The 19,947-nt window shown below is 45.4% G+C and overlaps 1 protein-coding gene across 1 annotated transcript in view; it reads right to left on the bottom strand.

Annotated features, from left to right (window-relative positions):
* The window catches only part of LOC134889019 (uncharacterized), a 391,009-nt gene that overhangs the window by 66,806 nt on the left and 304,256 nt on the right, over positions 1 to 19,947 (bottom strand). The window contains exon 8 of the mRNA XM_063913347.1: positions 19,227 to 19,847. Coding sequence (XP_063769417.1) covers positions 19,227 to 19,847 — 621 coding nt within the window. The remainder of the gene's footprint in view (positions 1 to 19,226; positions 19,848 to 19,947) is intronic.

Below are 19,947 nucleotides of genomic sequence, written 5' to 3'. Positions count from 1 at the left end.
TTGGAACAGACATGGTACTTGCTGAAGCAAGTCCCTTCTTAGCTCCCGAGGCCATTAGTCCTCTGTGAGCATCTCTTGAAATTCCGGGTACCAAGTCCCTCTTGGCCAATCCGGAGCCACGAGTATAGTTCTTACTCCTCTACGTCTTATAATTCTCAATACCTTGGTTATGAGAAGCAGAGGAGGGAACACATACACCGACTGTTACACCCGCGGTGTTACCAGGACATCCACAGCTATCGCCTGAAGGTCTCGTGACCTGGCGCAATACCTGTCCCGTTTTTTGTTCGGGCGGGATGCCATCATGTCCACCTTTGGTCTTTCCCAACGGTTCACAATCATGCGGAAAACTTCCCGATGAAGTTCCCACTCTCCCGGGTGGAGGTCGTGCCTGCTGAGGAAGTCTGCTTCCCAGTCGTCCACTCCCGGAATGAACACTGCTGACGGTGCTATCACATGATTTTCCGCCTAGCGAAAAATCCTTGCAGTTTTGCCACTGCCCTCCTGCTTCTTGTGCCGCCCTTTCTGTTTACGTGGGCGACTGCCGTGATGTTATCCCACTGGATCAATACCGGCTGACCTTGAAGCAGAGGTCTTGCTAAGTTTAGAGCATTATAAATTTGCTCTTAGCTCCAGTATATTTATGTGGAGAGAATTCTCCAGACTTGATCACACTCCCTGGAAATTTTTTTCCCTGTGTGACTGCTCTCCAGCCTCTCAGGCTGGCCTCCGTGGTCACCAGCACCCAATCCTGAATGCCGAATCTGCGGCCCTCTAGAAGATGAGCACTCTGTAATCACCACAGTAGAGACACCCTTGTCCTTGGATATAGGGTTATCCGCTGATGCATCTGAAGATGCGATCCGGACCATTTGTCCAGCAGATCCCACTGAAGAGTTCTTGCGTGAAATCTGCCGAATGGAATCGCTTCGTAATAAGCCACCATTTTTACCAGGACTCTTGTGCAATGATGCACTGACACTTTTCCTGGTTTTAGGAGGATCCCGATTAGCTCGGATAACTCCCTGGCTTTTTCCTCTGGGAGAAACACTTTTTTCTGGACTGTGTCCAGAATCATCCCTAGGACCAGCCGACGTGTCGTCGGAACAACTGCGGTTTTGGAATATTTAGAATCCACCCGTGTTGTCGTAGAACTACTTGAGATAGTGCTACTCCGACCTCCAACTGTTCTCTGGACCTTGTTCTTATCAGGAAGTCGTCCATTTTCTTTGAAGACGAATCCTCATTTCGGTCATTACCTTGGTAAGGACCCGGGGTGCCTTGGACAATCCAACGGCATCGTCTGAAACTGATAGTGACAGTTCTGTACCACGAACCTGAGGTACCCTCGGTGAGAAAGGCAACTTTTTGGGACATGGAGGTAAGCATCCCTGATGTCCCGGGACACCATATAGTCCCCTTCTTCCCGGTTCGCTATCACTGCTCTGAGTGACTCCATCTGGATTTGAACTTTTGTAAGTGTTCAAATATTTCAGATTTAGAATAGGTCTCACCTAGCCTTCTGGCTTCAGTACCACCATATAATGTGGAATAATACCCCTTTCCTTGTTGTAGGAGGGGTACTTTGATTATCACCTGCTGGGAATACAGCTTGTGAATTGTTTTCAATACTGCCTCCCTGTCGGAGGGAGACATTGGTACAGCAGACTACAGGAACCTGCGAGGGGGAAACGTCTCGACATTCCAATCTGTACCCCTTGGATACTACTTGTAGGATCCAGGGGTCCTGTACGGTCCCAGCGTCATGCTGAGAACTTGGTAGAAGCGTTGGAGGGCTTCTGTTCCTGGGAATGGGCTGCCTGCTGCAGTCTTCTTCCCTTTCCTCTATCCCTGGGCAGATATGACTCTTATAGGGACGAAAGGACTGAGGCTGAAAAGACGGTGTCTTTTTCTGCAGAGATGTGACTTAGGGTAAAAAACGGTGGATTTTCCAGCAGTTGCCGTGACCACCAGGTCCCATGGACCGACCCCAAATAACTCCTCCCCTTTATACGGCAATACATCTTTGTGCCGTTTGGAATCTGCATCACCTGACCACTGTCGTGTCCATAAACATCTTCTTGCAGATATGGACATCGCATTTACTCTTGATGCTAGAGTGCAAATATCCCTCTGCGCATCTCGCATATATAGAAATGCATCCTTTAAATGCTCTATAGTCAATAAAATACTGTCCCTGTCAAGGGTATCAATATTTTTAGTCAGGGAATCCGACCAAGCCACCTCAGCTCTGCACATCCAGGCTGAGGCGATCGCTGGTCGCAGTATAACACCAGCATGTGTGTGTATACTTTTTAGGATATTTTCCAGCCTCCTATCAGCTGGCTCCTTAAGTACGGCCCTATCTGTAGATGGCACCGCCACTTGTTCTGATAAGCATGTGAGCGCCTTATCCACCCTAAGGGGTGTTTCCCAACGCGCCCTAACTTCTGGCGGGAAAGGGTATACCGCCAATAATTTTCTATCGGGGGAAACCCACGCATCATCACACACTTCATTTAATTTATCTGATTCAGGAAAAACTACAGGTAGTTTTTTCACATCCCACATAATACCCTTTTTTGTGGTACTTGTAGTATCAGAAATATGTAACACCTCCTTCATTGCCCTTAACGTGTGGCCCTAAAGGAAAATACGTTTGTTTCTTCACCGTCGACACTGAAATCAGTGTCCGTGTCTGGGTCTGTGTCGACCGACTGAGGTAAATGGGCGTTTTACAGCCCCTGACAGTGTTTGAGACGCCTGGGCAGGTACTAATTTGTTCGCCGGCCGTCTCATGTCGTCAACCGGCTTGCAGCGTGTTGACATTATCACGTAATTCCATAAATAAGCCATCCATTCCGGTGTCGACTCCCTAGAGAGTGACATCACCATTACAGGCAATTTGCTCCGCCTCCTCACCAACATTTTCCTCATACATGTCGACACACACGTACCGACATACAGCACACACATAGGGAATGCTCTGATAGAGGACAGGACCCACTAGCCCTTTGGGGAGACAGAGGGAGAGTTTGCCAGCACACACCAAAACGCTATAATTATATAGGGACAACCTTTATATAAGTGTTCCTCCCTTATAGCATTTAATATATATTCATATTGCCAAATCAGTGCCCCCCCTCTCTGTTTTAACCCTGTTTCTGTAGTGCAGTGCAGGGGAGAGCATGGGAGCCTTCCCACCAGCATTTCTGTGAGGGAAAATGGCGCTGTGTGCTGAGGAGAATAGGCCCCGCCCCCTTTTCGGCGGGCTTCTTCTCCGGAGTTTGTGATATCTGGCAGGGGTTAAATACATCCATATAGCCTCAAGGGCTATATGTGATGTATTTTTCGCCATACAGGTATTATACATTGCTGCCCAGGGCGCCCCCCCCCGCGCCCTGCACCCTCCGTGACCGCTGTGTGAAGTGTGCTGACAACAATGGCGCACAGCTGCAGTGCTGTGCGCTACCTGATGAAGACTGAAAGTCTTCTGCCGCCTGGTTCCGGACCTCTTCAATCTTCAGCATCTGCAAGGGGGGTCGGCGGCGCGGCTCCGGGACGAACCCCAGGGCGAGACCTGTGTTCCGACTCCCTCTGGAGCTAATGGTGTCCAGTAGCCTAAGAAGCCAATCCATCCTGCACGCAGGTGAGTTCACTTCTCTCCCCTAAGTCCCTCGATGCAGTGAGCCTGTTGCCAGCAGGACTCACTGAAAATAAAGAACCTAAAAACTTTTTCTAAGCAACTCTTTAAGAGAGCCACCTAGATTGCACCCTGCTCGGACGGGCACAAAAACCTAACTGAGGCTTGGAGGAGGGTCATGGGGGGAGGAGCCAGTACACACCATGTGATCCTAAAAGCTTGCTTTTGTGCCCTGTCTCCTGCGGAGCCGCTATTCCCCATGGTCCTGACGGAGTCCCCAGCATCCACTAGGACGTTAGAGAAAATAAAATAAGACCGTGTCTTATTATCGGGGAAACACGGTAGCCATGCAACATATAATTGAAAGCAACATGAGATGCTTGTGCGTCCTAATACATCCATTTGTATAGCAGACGCATTTTCCTGTGCAAAATGTGCAAAAATTACATGTACACTACACAGACTATTTTTACAGATCAAAGTTTTTTGGGGCTTTTTGGTTTAAAATGTATTGCAAAATGCCCAATGTTTGATCGGACATTTTGCCGTTATTGACTCCCAATACATCCTGGCCTACATGTTTAAAGAGGTAGTCATTGCCTTGCCGTGTATGGTAATGGGGCGTGTTCTCATAAAAAGCGACTTAGCCAGACCAAGACACAGAAGCATATGCACAATTTGTTCCTATACACCTAGTCTCAATACGCCACACAGTGAGCCATGCCAAGTGGTGTAGCTTAGCAACTTTTTCTTTACATTTGCAGCTTATTTGCACTACAGACACTGAAACACCACTCCCAGAGAATCATTCAGCATCAGTTGCAAATGTGAATAATCGCACAATGGGCTAATGAAGGATAGAACAGTGGGCCTAATTCAGAGTTGATCGCAGCAGCAAATTTGTTAGCAGTTGGGCAAAACAATGTGTACTGCAGGGGGGGGGGGGGGGGGCAGATATAACATGTACAGAGAGAGTTAGATTTGGGTGGGGGGTGTTCAAACTGAAATCTAAATTACAGTGTAAAAATAAAGCAGCCAGTATTTACCCTGTACAGAAACAAAATAACCCACTTAAATCTAACTCTCTCTGCACATGTTATATCCACCCCCCCTGCAGTGCACATGGTTTTGCCCAGCTGCTAACAAATTTGCTGCTATGATCAGGTCTGCATTACCCCCAGTGATCATTCCGTCCTTCATTAACATTGCTTGATGCTGGCCCGACATATTGGCTGGGTACACACTGCGTCAGTTTGTACCCAGCTTTGGAGCATACCAGCATTAACATACTACATATAAAACAAGGTAAAGTAATTTTCTCAATAAACGGACCAGTCAAAATGTAGGAAAACAATATTTCACTTTGTAATACCAAATATAAAATATTATTACCTTTGTTGTACTGGCACTCACACCCCACATAACGCTGTCCAGAACCAGACTGATTTTACAACAGCAGTTCTTGGGGGTACCTACAAACATTAAGGATCCCCGGGAGTTAGCATGAAAGCGATTCCTCCATTTCCAACCACAAAGCAGCCCCATCAGATTTCCATACTTCCCACCTGTCCCGATTTTCACGGAACAGTCCTCTTTTTTTTGGACTGTCCCACTGTTCCACCCACGGGCCACATTGTCCCCCGGTAGGGGCAGTTGGAAGGCTCCTGTCACTACTGCTCAGCTTAGCGGGGCATAGACAGGAGGACGAACAGCATCTATTCAGTAGAGACAGGGGGGTTAGGGGTATGCCAGCAGCTCACAGAGTGCTGGGCATCACCCCACTGACAACAATGGGGGCGTGGCTATCATTTGAGGAACTGCATCAAAGCCCCTTTTCCACAGGCCACACCCCTTTTTGGGACGGGCGCTACGCACGTGCAGAAGTCCCTCTTCATCTCTTTGAAATGTTGGGAGGTATGAATTTCAATGAGGGCTCCAACGCAGTTGCATTTACCAAGATCCTGAATGCAAAGAGTGCAGCAAAATCTTATAAACATTGGGGGAAATAATTTGTGTTATTGAGCATTCTTTATGGAAAGAAACAGCGAACATATTGTATATATGAGGTTATACTATATCATTGGGGTAGTTTGATTTGCATGTATGGTAATCCGTAGAAAGGTGCATTTAAAGGATAGTTAAGGTCTTAATTGGGAGATTTTCTCAGAGCCCAGTAAGAGTCCTGAGCACACTATAAGAGAATTAAGGGGGTCATTCTGACCCGATCACACGCTGCAGTTTTTCGCAGCGTAGCGATCGGGTCAGAACCGCACATGCGCCGGCGCCATAGCATGTATGGTAATCCGTAGAAAGGTGCATTTAAAGGATAGTTAAAGTCTTAATTGGGAGAATTTCTCAGAGCCCAGTAAGATTCCTGAGCACACTATAAGAGGATTAAGAGGGTCATTCTAACCCGATCGCATGCTGCAGTTTTTCGCAGCGTAGCGATCGGGTAAGAACCGCGCATGCACCGGCGCCACAGTGCTCCGCCGCATGGCCGCCCGTCGTTGCTGATTGACAGGCAGAGGCGGTCGATGGGCAGGAGGGGGCGAAGCGTTTCGTGGGCGCGGTGGGCGCTGTCTGGCCAACGCATGGCGGACCGTGCGGGGAGTGGCCCGCAGCATCTGCGTGACGTCACATGCAGCCAGTGCGGGCCGGCGAGCAATGAGTAGCTCCCGGCCAGCACGTTAAAGCTGCGCTGGTCGGGAGCTACTCTTGAAGTGCAAAGGCATCGCCGCTGTGCGATGCCTTTGCACTTCTGCGGGGGGGGGGGGGGTCCAACACTGACATGCAAGGCGGACTAGGCCTGTGCTGGGCGTCCCCCCACATGTCTGAGTTCATGATCGTAGCTGTGCTAAATTTAGCACAGCTACGATCAACTCGGAATGACCCCCCTAAAAGCAGATTCTGTTTTTCCTGTACACTGGATACATTTATTACGGGCCAGTGCTGCCACCTAGCTGCAAAATCTGGAGGTGTTAAATGTACAATAGTTGAATATGTTACAGGATCATATAAACCAGTGGTTCTCAAATTCGCTCCTCAGAACCTCCAAACAGATCACCTTTCCCAGGTAACCTAGCATCTGCAAAGGAGTACTCATTACTCACTGACACATGGGCCCTCATTCCGAGTTGATCGGTCGCAAGGCGAATTTAGCAGAGTTACACACGCTAAGCCGCCGCCTACTGGGAGTGAATCTTAGCTTCTTAAAATTGCGACCGATGTATTCGCAATAATGCGATTACTAACTACTTAGCAGTTTCAGAGTAGCTCCAGACTTACTCTGCCTGTGCGATCATTTCAGTGCTTGTCGTTCCTGGTTGACGTCACAAACACACCCAGCGTTCGCCCAGGCACTCCCACCGTTTCTCCGGCCACTCCTGCGTTTTTTCCGGAAACGGTAGCGTTTTCAGCCACACGCCCCTGAAACGCCGTGTTTCCGCCCAGTAACACCCATTTCCTGTCAATCACATTACGTTCGCCGGAGCGAAGAAAAAGCCGTGAGTAAAAATACTTTCTTCATAGTAAAGTTACTTGGCGCAGTCGCAGTGCGAACATTGCGCATGCGTACTAAGCGGATTTTCACTGCGATGCGATGAAAAATACCGAGCGAACAACTCGGAATGAGGGCCATGGTGTAGGTGCAGTTGTAGCTAATTATTTTACTTTGAGAACCTATGACATAAACTAAAACCTAAACAGTAATTAAGTTATATAAACTTACTTGAAAAAATAATGAGTTCGACAGAGCTTGAAAATATTAAACAGACTTGAAATACAGTTTATGCCGAAACTGGTGTGAAGAATAATAATAATAATAATAATAATAATAGTCCAATATTATGTTATGAGAGGATATTTTTTATTTAGAAACATTGTGATTAATATTTAAAGAATTATCAGGCAAAAAGACTTCCAGTTCTGTCACTATAAATACTGCACTTTAATGACAGAAATATACTGGAGATAAACAGAAGAAAAAAAGAAGGACAACACACTTAGGGGAACCATTTACTAAGCAGTGATAAGAGCAGAGAAGTGAACCAGTGGAGAAGTGCCCATGGCAACCAATCAGCAATGAAGTAACATCTATAATTTGCATACTATAGAATGATACAGAGCTGCTGATTGATTGAATGATGGGGCCACTTCTCCACTGGCTCACTTCTCTGCCCTTATTACTGCTTAGTAAATGTCCCCTGTACTTCTATGCCTCCACAAAACAAACTGCTATAAACATACAACAGAGAGTTAACTAATTCACCACCTCCAACACCTGCTGAATGCACAACCTGGACCTTACTTACCTACTCTCCCGGAAGCTGCGGGAGGCTCCCGTTTTTTGGGGTAGCCCCCCGCACCCCCGGAAGAGTGGGCAGATCTCCCGCATCCTGCTTGCACCCTAGTGATTCCAGCAGGATGCAGAGATAATACTCCGTATTTGTAGGTCCGTTGGGTGGGGAAGGGGTTAAAATGACGCAAATTGCGTCGTTTTAGCCCCGCCCCCTTCCCGCGAATCGCGACATTTCCCGGTATGGGGGCGGGGCTTGGTGATGTCACAGTCCGGCCCCACTCCCTGAAGACTCCTGTAGCGTCTCCTCTCCAGGCTTCTCCCGGAGAGGAGAAATACAATGTAGGCAAGTATGACCTGGACACCCGCACAGAACTCCCAGTCATCTCCATGATCACAACCATTGCTTTCTATTATTCGAAATATCACTATCTACTCTGTATCAATTTCAGTTTGCCGTTATTCCCCACAAAGTCCCGTGTGCGTTGCTTTTACTTTTAGTACACCTGTTTTTAACATTTGCTATATTTTTTGTTAGTATTTTCACCTACTCCATTCTCACAATCTTCCTCTGATCACCACTGATGTACTGTACCTAAGACTCCTAGGGGTAAATTTACTAAGGCTTCTAAAACAGAGAATTGATGATGTTGCCCAGAGCAACCAGTTTGATACTGTCCATAATTTTCTAAAAGGCAATAAAGAAATAATAGAGAGCATCTGATTGGTTACTATAGGCAACATCACCAATTCTCTGTTTTAGAAGCTTTAGTAAACTTACCTCCAACACCCTGTTCCATACCAAGCCAGCTCTCACCCCACCCCCAATTCTCGACCACCACCCCGCACCCACAACCCATCTAACCTGATCCACATCTCCCCTGACCCTTCATTCCCCTTCTCCTGTGCACTCTGGAATGCCAGATCAATCTGCAACAAGTTGCCTGCTATCCACGACCTCTTCATCTCCCACTCTCTTAACCTTCTCGCCATCACCGAAACCTGGCTCTCCTCCTCTGACCTCCCGTGCTGCCCTCTCCTATCGGGGCTTCTCCTTCACCCACTCTGTAAGAGTGGGAATCCTCCGCTCCCCAACCTGTACCTTTCATGTCATTCCACCTGAGCCCTCCCTCTTTTTCTCCACCTTTGAGGTCCACTCTATCAGCATCTTCTACCTCATCCACCTCCATGTGGCGGTCACTTTTGGCTCACAATCTCAAACACTCCCTTGACCTTGTCTTCACCCACCGGTGTGATGTATCTGAATTCTCCAACTCTCTCCTCCCCTTCTCTGACCATTATCTACCATCTTTTACCCTCTCATCTCCTCCTCTGCTCCCCAAGCCCAAACCCACTGTTACCAGATGGAATCTCTGGTCTCTTGAACCCACTGTCCTATCCTCCCTCGATACTCTCTTTTCTCCTCTATCCACCATGGCCTGTCCCAACCAGGCAACCTTCTATAACTCCACTCTCACCTCCGCACTTGATTCTGTTGCCCCCATATCCTCTGTCTCCCTTTGCCGTTCTAAACCCCAACCCTGGTACTCCAAACTGACCCGGTTTCTGCAATAATGCTCACGCACTGCCGAGCGTCTCTAGAAAAAATATTGCTCTCTGGCAGACTTCCTCCATTTCAAGTTTATTTTCTCTTCCTACAGGTCTGCCCTCTCCCTCGCCAAGCAATCCTTTTTTTCAGTCACTCATCTCTTCTCAGTACTCCAGTCCCCGCCACCTCTTTGATACTTTCAACACTCTCCTTAGCACCCCTCCTCCAGTCCCATCCTCACTCACTGCTGCTGACTTTGCCTTCTCTTCTCCTCCAAAATTTAAGCAATCCGTCAGGAAATCTCCTCCCGTCTCCCGTCAGCCCTGCTGCCCCCACCATCCTCTCCCTCCAGTCATCCCACCTTGTGTCCCTTCTGCCCTGCCACAGACAAGAAGGTCCGCTCCCTCATCTTATCCTCCCCCCCCCCCACCTGCCCCCTGGACCCCTCCCTTCTCGACTCCTCCTCTCCCTCACTGCCTACTCCCACCTTGCTCATCTCTTCAACCTATCACTCTCTACCGCAGGGCCGGCTCTACCATTAGGCAGCTTTAGGCGGCTGCCTAGGGGCGCCACCGAATTCATGTAGCAAAAAACTGAAGTATGTCTGTGTATGCAGCCTCCTCCTATTACACTTCGCTGGTTGCTGCTGTCGGTCTAATCAGGTGCAGCTGCCACTATCAGGATGTACCACATAGTGTCTCAACGCTTTCTCTGTGCTGACACGTGTAATATCAATTCATGTGAAGGCAGATGTAACTATGACTCCCAAGGGGTGCCCCCACGGCTGCTCCTCATAGCCCTAATGCACCTCCTTCAGGCCCCTGGATTCCGCCTCTCCAGCAGCAAGCAGCACCCGACTACATGTCTGCACCCAGTAGCGTCGCTGTAATGCTGCTGTTGCCTGTGAGAGGAACCATGCCAATTACGAGGGAAAACAAGGAAACAACTTTTAAGTAAGTAACCCATGGGGGTTTCTACAATTAAATATACCCACCAGAACCTATATGCAGATGCAGTGTCTATTGAGTGTTGTCCCTTTTCTCTGTATATGTATGATGATGCAATTCACCCCAGACTACCTAGTGGCCACCTGCATCTCCCCTCCAAAAGGGGGTGTCATTTGCAGGTTAGGGGGTGCTAAGCTGAAGCTTTGCCTAGGGTGCAGAGAGACCTTGCACCGGGCCTGGTCTACCGGCATCTTTCACTCGCAATTCATGCTCTTGTCTCAGCTATTTTTAAAAAACCCAATCTTGACACTTCCTCACCCACTAGTTACCACCTCATCTCTCTTCTCCCATTCATCTCCTGAAATTGCTTGTGCGGCTGGTATACAGCCTAGTGTTCCCCCCAGGATTTTTGTGGAGCAATGAGCCAGTGCTGTGGCGGCACTTCGCGCGCGTAAAGGGGATGCGGCCCTGCTGGCGTCACTATTGGGGGTGGACCAGCCCCCTCAACGGCACTAGTGTGGGCATGCCCAGCACATCGCGTCACCCAAAGGGGCGTGCCCAGCACCTATGGAGGTGCTGAGCTTCCCCCAAGCTCTTCCTTAAATGTGAATAGATGTCCTGCACGTGCGCGCGACATCTATTCACACAACGGCATCGTGCACTGGGCAGGCTGTTTTAGCAGGGTGCCGCAAAAGTTCAAGGGCGCATTTTGCCTTTTAAAAATCGCCTAAAACAGCCTAAAGTGAACACTAACAGCCGGATCACCAGCTACCTCTCTGACAACTCCATCCTTGATTCTTATCAATCTCGCTTTCACCCCCGCCACTGCACTGAAAATGCCCTTGTCAAAATCACCAATGACCTGCTTTTGGACAAAGCCAGGGGTCACTTATCTCTGCTCATCCTTCTGGACCTCTCTGCTGCCTTTGACACTGTGGATTATCCTCTCCTCCTCTACACCCTCCAGACCATTTGGCCTTTCCAGCACTGTCCTTCCCTGGTTCACCTCTTACCTCACTAACCACTCCTTCTTGGTGTCTCCTCCTCCCCGTCGGTGTCCCACAGGGCTCTTTCCTTGGCTTTCCTCTCATCTCCCTGTACATCTCTTCCCTGGGTGCGGTCATAAGCTCCTTCGGCTTTCAATACCACCTCTATTCCGAAGATACGAAATTATACCTCTCCTCTCCTGACCTCTCCCCCTTTGTCCACTCTTGGGTATCCAGCTGCCTCTCCGCCATCTCCTCCTGGATGTTTGAGTGCTCCCTGAAGCTCAACATGGACAAAACCAAACTCATCATCTGTCCCTCATCCAGAGTCTCCTCCCCTAATAATTCTATCACTGTTGACAACACCATCATCTTCCCTGTTCCCCAACTCCGCTGCTTGGGGGTCACTCTTGACTTCTCCATCTTCTTCACCCCCCACGTCCAATCTCTTGCTCAATCCTGTCAGTTCCAGCTACACAACATCGTTTGGATCAGGCTGTTCTTCTCCCAAATTGCGAGTAAACTTATTATCAACTCACTGGCTATCTCATGCCTCAATGGCCTCCCATGCTCGCATTTTTGACACCACAGCCCCACAACTACTGCATTTTCCGCACTCATTGGCCCAAAAATTGGGAAAATGAGAACGCATCGCATTACCGAACCAACCTGAATAAGACCCATAATACGGCTGAGACAAGAGAATATGCACCGGTGTCCCAGTCTTTAGTCATTAACAATTGTGAGAATACCCCATTACTGTACTCAGCCAACATTGGAATGAACTACTCTATCCCTGGCATAGCACTCAAATTAGCATGAGTGCACATGCAAGTTCCTATTGCTATTAGCATACACAGAACAAAATAACACGCTCTATGCTATATCAGCTGGAAAAGCACAGGTTGAATCTCCTATATTCAAATTGTTGGGACTAGAAGTATTTTTAGATTTTGGATTTTACCATATTTTAGAATATTTGCATACAATAATGAGATATCTTGGGAATGGGACCTAAGTCTAAACATAAAATATATTTATGAAACATAAATATCTTATACAGGGTTGAGTATCCCCTGTACATATATCCCGAAGGTAATTTTATACAATATTTGAAATAATTTTGTACATAAAACAAAGTTTGTGTATAGATTGAGCCTCGCTCATCTATGCTGTCTGTGGCGTTAATCCAGATCACGGAGTCGTAGCGTGCCTGGGCGCAAAGTGGCGTGCCTAGTCGTAGGGAGGCTCACAGATCTTATCATGGCGTTTGGCATTACCGGTAGGTGTAATACCTGCAATCATCCACTAGATGTCACTTTTTAAAATCACCACTGCGCATGCGTGTGGTCTCCAATGAAATACAGTACACTATAGCGCAAAAACTACTTTACTGTACACTGTATGGGCAATGCTGTACGAGCGTATCATTATGCTATTTAAAACACACTGTGCCAATGAGGTCCCGTAGAGAAACCAAATAAAAAATGTGTATACAGATGCAAATGAATGTGTTAAAGCAATGATCCATTGACGTTAGGTTTATGTAATCTATTAAATTAAAATGGTCTGAAAGCTAAATATCTCCGGTTCTGGGGGTCCAATCGGCTCAGAACCGGGTACTAATGGAAGGGGAGATGATGAGCTACCAGAGGATACCAAGTTTCTGTGACCCCCACAAGGCTAACAGCAAGCATCAGAACCCATTCTGGGTCTGCCTTAACGGGTCCATTATAGTCTATGGGAAAATGGGTCAACTTTGCGCCCCTATATCTCCGGTTCAGGGTGTCCCAGAGACTCGAGACTGGTATCATATGAAAGAGGCGACTCTTGGCTCACTAGTTTATGTGACAAAGCAAAGGGAAATGGCAAGCAACCGTGTGTCGGGTCCCCTCCAATTATCCGCCCAGCTTGCATGGGGTGAGGGGTTTCTGGCTAGGTAGAAAATACTGTACAGAGACGCTAAGCACAGTGTTTTGGCATCCAGGAACTTAGGGAGGAGCTTTTATCTCTCCCCATTAAACTTATAAAGATAACACTTTCCGCTGTACCCTTTAGAGCAGAGTACATTACAAGCTGTTCGTGCTACTTAGTACTCAAATAGAAAATACTGTACAGAGATTCTAAGCACAGTGTTTTGGCATCCAGAAACTTAGGGAGGAGCTTTTATATCTTCCCATTATACTTATAAAGATAACACTTACCGCTGTAGCCTTTATAGCAGAGGGCCTAATTCTGAGTTGATCACAGCAGCAAATTTGTTAGCAGATGGGCAAAACCATGTGCACTGCAGGAGTGGCAGATATAACATGTGCAGAGAGAGTTAGATTTGGGTGGGGTGTATTCAAACTGAAATCTAAATTGCAGTGTAAAAATAAAGCAGCCAGTATTTACCCTGCATAGAAATAAAATAATCCACCCAAATCTAACTCTCTCTGCAAATGTTATATCTGCCCCCTCTGCAGTGCACATGGTTTTGCCCAATTGCTAACAAACTTGCTACTGCGATCAACTCAGAATTACCCCCAGAGTATGTTAGAAGCTGTTTGTGCTACTTAGTAATCAAATAGAAAATACTGTACAGAGACGATAAGCATGGTGTTTTGGCATCCAGAAACTTAGGGAGGAGCTTTAATCTCTCCCTATTAAACTTATAAAGATAACACTTTCCACTGTAGCCTTTAGAGCAGAGTACGTTACAAGCTGTTCGTGCTACTTAGTACTCAAATAGAAAATACTGTACAGAGACGATAAGCGCAGTGTTTTGGCATCCAGGAACTTAGGGAGGAGCTTTTATCTCTCCCCATTACAGTATACTTATAAAGATAACACTTTCTGCTGTAGCCTTTAGAGCAGAGTACGTTACAAGCTGTTCGTGCTACTTAGTACTCAAATAGAAAATACTGTGCAGAGACGATAAGCACAGTGTTTTGGCATCCAGGAACTTAGGAAGTAGCTTTTATCTCTCCCCAGCGGCAAGTGTTATCTTTATTTATAGCTCCTCCCTAAGTTCCTGGATTCCAAAACACTGTGCTTATTGCCTCCCCCTCATCCTTCCCATGAGAGACTGATCTTTACAGACAAAGAGGCCGGCTTATAGTCAATAAATTGCCAACACTGTATGTAAATGAAGAGCTGATAATACAGTCGCTTTAGTTGGGGGAAAGGATTAGAGAGGGCCAGAGTGAATGTACATAAAACAGTATAGTACTGTGCTACGGATTTGTGTGTCAGACGCCTTGACAGTTAGTTATAGAAACAGGTATTTTCCTGTGCATAATTATATTGAAAGTAAGGTTCTTAAATATATGAATGTTATTAAAAAAAATTCATAAAGTGTCAAGAAAAAACAAAAAAAAACAAAGGCATTCACACTTTGGGACTCGAACCTGTGACTCTGAGCATGGGGCACAGGACACTTCACCGCTTGGCCACAACGCCTGGTGATAGAGACACAAACTCATGTGTAAATGTAAGCAGAGATTCCTTCCCATGGGTTTTGCTGTAATGGCTATGAGACATGGACGCTCACATACAGTACTGTATGCCTAACATCAATGGACCATTGCTTTAACTCGTTCGTTTGCATCTGTATACACTATTTTTATTTATTGATTAGTCTACAGGACTTGGATGCTCACATAACCCTAACGTCAATGGACCATTGCTTTAACAAGTTCGCTTGCGTCTGTATACATTAATTTTATTGACTGATTTACTGGTTTCTTTTTTGTAAATTGACTCTCTGTCTGACCATTAGTCTGTGTGTACAGTATACAGTAACATTATAGTCATCACTGACCATATGCCAGAGCTTGTAGATCAATCTGCTGCTATTTGCTCTAGAGTATTGGATTAGTGGAGCATTAGCCACCCAGTGGTGAAGATGTGTATTGCATGCTGCGTATGTAGTCATGCCTCAACGTGTCTGTCCGTGCTACAAGTGAACAACCCGAGCTATCGCTTAGTCAAGACTAATCCTCCGTTTAGGCAGAGAAACAGCAATGATGAGGGAGGCTCCATCTGTACCTTCAATCATCAGAAAGTTAAGGTGTCATTATTTCAGTCGCGCCCAAAAAAATTTTGGGAGTATGTCATATTTTGGATACCAGATTTTCAGATATGAGAGACTTAACCTGTACTTTCTTCTTCCATAAACTGCATGGTGGGGTAGTCGGGGCTCATGCCACAAAGGACGGAGGGGTATTACACCAGCAAGAAAACCCGGAGTTGCAGTTGCAAAGCATTGATGCTGGTTAGGAAGTAGGGTAGGGTAGGGTATATAGTTATCAACTTTCAAGGGCCATGCGCTGTCTGTCTCTGCATGGCCCCTTCTCCTCCTCACTGACAGCAGCCATGGCAGGACCTGCCTGGCTGGAACAGATGAAATCTTCAACAAGTAAGTTATGGTATAGGGGAAAGGATGGGTATAACTTATGGTTGAAATACGAACAATAAATGGGGGTAAGGGTCTATGATTTAATGGGTTTAATTAGAATGAAGGACTTATGAGGCTGAGGGATGTAATTAGTGGAATAATGTGCATAAATGTAATTATGTTATGATGTTAATGCTAATTAATAATAAATGGGTTAATTATATTATTTACTATCTGTTCTTCACACAGTAGTGTCTGATTTTCATGGTTGTATATATAAAATGAGTGTTAAAAATTTGGTAAATCTATAGAGATGTACATTTGACGCATCTTAATGTAAGTAAGAATTAATCCATGGTTCTTGGCGTTACCCGAGGAGCACCCGTAGCAGATACGGTAAAAAAGGGACAGGACTATTTTTGTTGTTTATTAAATTGTACACACTGGAGGTGCAATCCAAATTTTGATCAGATTATCCGTTTGGGTGTTATCGTTCACGCAACGCAAGCCACTCATTGGTAATGATGTCATTATGTCAACCGCCTTTTCATCCCCTTATGGGAGGTTTATTAAAATTCTGGTTACTTAGTTTTCCTATGTCCCACCTGAAGAATACCTATGTTAAATTTTAGCTTCCTAACATGTCAGGAAGTAAGAGAATTAGTGATGAGTCAGCCAGTTTGTGAGTGAGTGATACGGTAAGAAGTGTCAGGACCATTTTTGGAATTTATTAAATTCTACACACTGGAGGTGCAATCCAAATTTTGATCCGATTGTCTGTTTGGGCATTGTCGTTCACGCAACGCAAGCCACGCATCGGTAATGACTTCATTATGTCAACCCCCTTTTCATCCCCTTAGGGGAGGTTTATTAAAATTCTAATGACATAGTTTTCCTATTTGCCACCTGAAGAATACCTACTGTTTGTTAAATATCAGCTTTCTAACATATCGGGAAGTAAGAGAATTAGTCAGTGAGTGAGTGAGTTACTTGTTGATGAGGGAATGATAATAAGGCAAACAAAAAACTGTGTATTGAATGTCAATCATGTTACTCTGTATTATGTGGCATCACTAATGCTCTCTGTATTATATGGTGGCCACTGACGCTATTTGTACTACAGGTTGAGTATCCCATATCCATATATTCCGAAATACGGAATATTCCGAAATACGGACTTTTTTGACTGAGAGTGAGATAGTGAAACCTTTGTTTTTTGATGGCTCAATGTACACAAACTTTGTTTAATACACAAAGGTATTAAAAATATTGTATTAAATGACCTTCAGGCTGTGTGTATAAGGTGTATATGAAACATAAATGAATTGTGTGAATGTAGACACACTTTGTTTAATGCACAAAGTTATAAAAAATATTGTCTAAAATGACCTTCACGCTGTGTGTATAAGGTGTATATGTAACATAGATGCATTCTGTGCTTAGATTTTGGTCCCATCGCCATGATATCTCATTATGGTATGCAATTATTCCAAAATACGGAAAAATCCCATATCCAAAATACCTCTGGTCCCAAGCATTTTGGATAAGGGAGACTCAACCTGTATATGGCAGGTACTTATGCTCTCTATATTATATTGCGGTCATTTATGCTCTCTGCATTATATCACTAATGCTTTCTGTATTATATGGTGGTCACTGTAATGCTCTGCTTTACATGGCGGTCACTGGTGCTCTCTGCATTATAAGGTGGTCAATGATGCTCTGTTTTACATGACAGTCACTGATGCTCTCTCTATTATATGGCATCCCTGATGCTCTCTCTCTGTATTATATGGTGGCCATTGAAGCTCTTTGTACTATATGGCAGTTATTTATGCTTTTTATTTTATATGGCAGTCATGGATGCTTTCTGCATTATACTGCAGTCATTGATGCCCTCTGCATTATATGGTGGTCACTGTGATGCTTTCAGAATAATTTTGTGATCATTGGCCCTCATTCCGAGTTGTTCGCTCGTTCTTTTTCATCGCATCGCAGTGAAAATCCGCTTAGTACGCATGCGCAATGTTCGCACTGCGACTGCGCCAAGTAACTTTACTATGAAGAAAGTATTTTTACTCACGGCTTTTTCTTCGCTCCGGCGATCGTAATGTGATTGACAGGAAATGGGTGTTACTGGGCGGAAACACGGCGTTTCAGGGGCGTGTGGCTGAAAACGCTACCGTTTCCGGAAAAAACGCAGGAGTGGCTGGAGAAACGGTGGGAGTGCCTGGGCGAACGCTGGGTGTGTTTGTGACGTCAACCAGGAACGACAAGCACTGAACTGATCGCACAGGCAGAGTAAGTCTGGAGCTACTCTGAAACTGCTAAGTAGTTAGTAATCGCAATATTGCGAATACATCGGTCGCAATTTTAAGAAGCTAAGATTCACTCCCAGTAGGCGGCGGCTTAGCGTGTGTAACTCTGCTAAATTCGCCTTGCGACCGATCAACTCGGAATGAGGGCCATTGTGATGTTCTCTATATTATATGTTCTCTATATTATATGGTGGTCACTGATGTTCTGTGTATTATATGGCGGTCATATAAGTAGAGGGTGACTACACTACTATCTACTTCGGTGGTTGCCAAGCTGAGTTTTTACCCACTGGCCATAGGTATGCTGGCACGTGTAGTTCTAGGTGGACAGCATATATGTGTTTCTAATACCCAGGACTTTTACAACATGTTTATTGACACATAAAAATACAATTTATTTACCACTTACTATAATTTCCCCAACATCCACAACCCAGGGGTATTGGGAAAAGGCCCAGTGGTACTGCTACTCAGCCATCTAACATCAAGCAGTCCAACATATCACATGTTGGATGGGAGCTGCCCTACTGTATGGCCAAGCACTCTACATACCCCTTTGTGTCCAAATGTAGCAAGAAACTAGGATAAATGATGATAAAGGCGGAACTAATGACTATGGGTAAAATCATGTGCACTGCAGGGGGGGGGGGGGATGTGGGGTGCCAGATATAACATGTGCAGAGAGAGTTAGATTTGGGTGGGTTATTTTGTTTCTGTGCAGGATAAATATTGGCTGCTTTATTTTTACACTGCAATTTAGATTTCAGTTTGAACACACCCCACTCAAATCTAACTCTCTCTGTACGTTATATCTGCCCCACCTGCACTGCACATGGTTTTGCCCATTAGAGAAAAAAATTGCTGTTGCGATCAGGTCTGAATTAGGCCCATAGTTATAAACCTTATCCCTAACTCTAATGGTAATGTTGACATTTTCACTATTTAGACATGTCATGTCAACATTTTCAAGATAGTGATATTTTAACATTATAACGTTAGACATTCCGGTGTCGACATAGTGAATACGTAGCGTCTTTCAGCTATGAACTTTTTATTAAAACTTTTGAACGGTTAATAAAAAATAATATAATTTGTTCGGTATAGACTCTACCTTGTCAGTCTTCTGTATGGGGAATATATCTCCATCTTTCCCTCTCCCATGGTCTCCATCCTCATGCACAAATGTAAACCCGGGTTCCTGATTGTGATCATCATAACACTCACTGTGTTGTGTCATTATAATTTGGCTTTTTCCATCACTGTAATCACTCACAATAATGTGTCCTAGCTGATCCCTGGTAGATTGTACCTCTGGACTTTGCATAGAGCTAATTGCTCTAAGAACCTCAGAAATCAGATTGCTGTTGTCATCTGTAGACACTTCCATGAATGACAGGTATTCCTGGCTGTCTACCATATCTTCCATTTGAGTCATACTCTCAGAATCACTTAGAGGTTCCAGCAATGAATTCCTGTTCAGACCAGAAGTAATAGTTCTGGGCAGATTTCTGCTTTCTTTAGGATCAGGAGGCTCAAGTGAGCAAACTGTCTCTTCACTTGCACTCTCAACTTTGCCCCTTTCACTTGTAGGAATGAGTTCAGGGGCTTCGTTTTGTGGTTCATCATTGTCTAGCAATACCGGTTCTTTTTCTGGATTGGAATGGTCTCTGATTATTACTCCAGTCAGCAAACTTGTTTCAGGTGACTCATTCTCACTGTGAGGTTCCTGCACCTAACATAGAATAACAGTAACTTTAGGAGTATATTATGCTGAGACAACACAATTATACAGTACATACCTCCCAACATGACTACCTCCAGGAGGGACACAA

The sequence above is a fragment of the Pseudophryne corroboree genome, chromosome 1 (genome assembly GCF_028390025.1).
Source record: "Pseudophryne corroboree isolate aPseCor3 chromosome 1, aPseCor3.hap2, whole genome shotgun sequence".
NCBI lineage: Eukaryota > Metazoa > Chordata > Amphibia > Anura > Myobatrachidae > Pseudophryne > Pseudophryne corroboree.
Note: the sequence above shows the minus strand (reverse complement) of the source record. Positions and strands in the feature narration are given on the sequence as shown.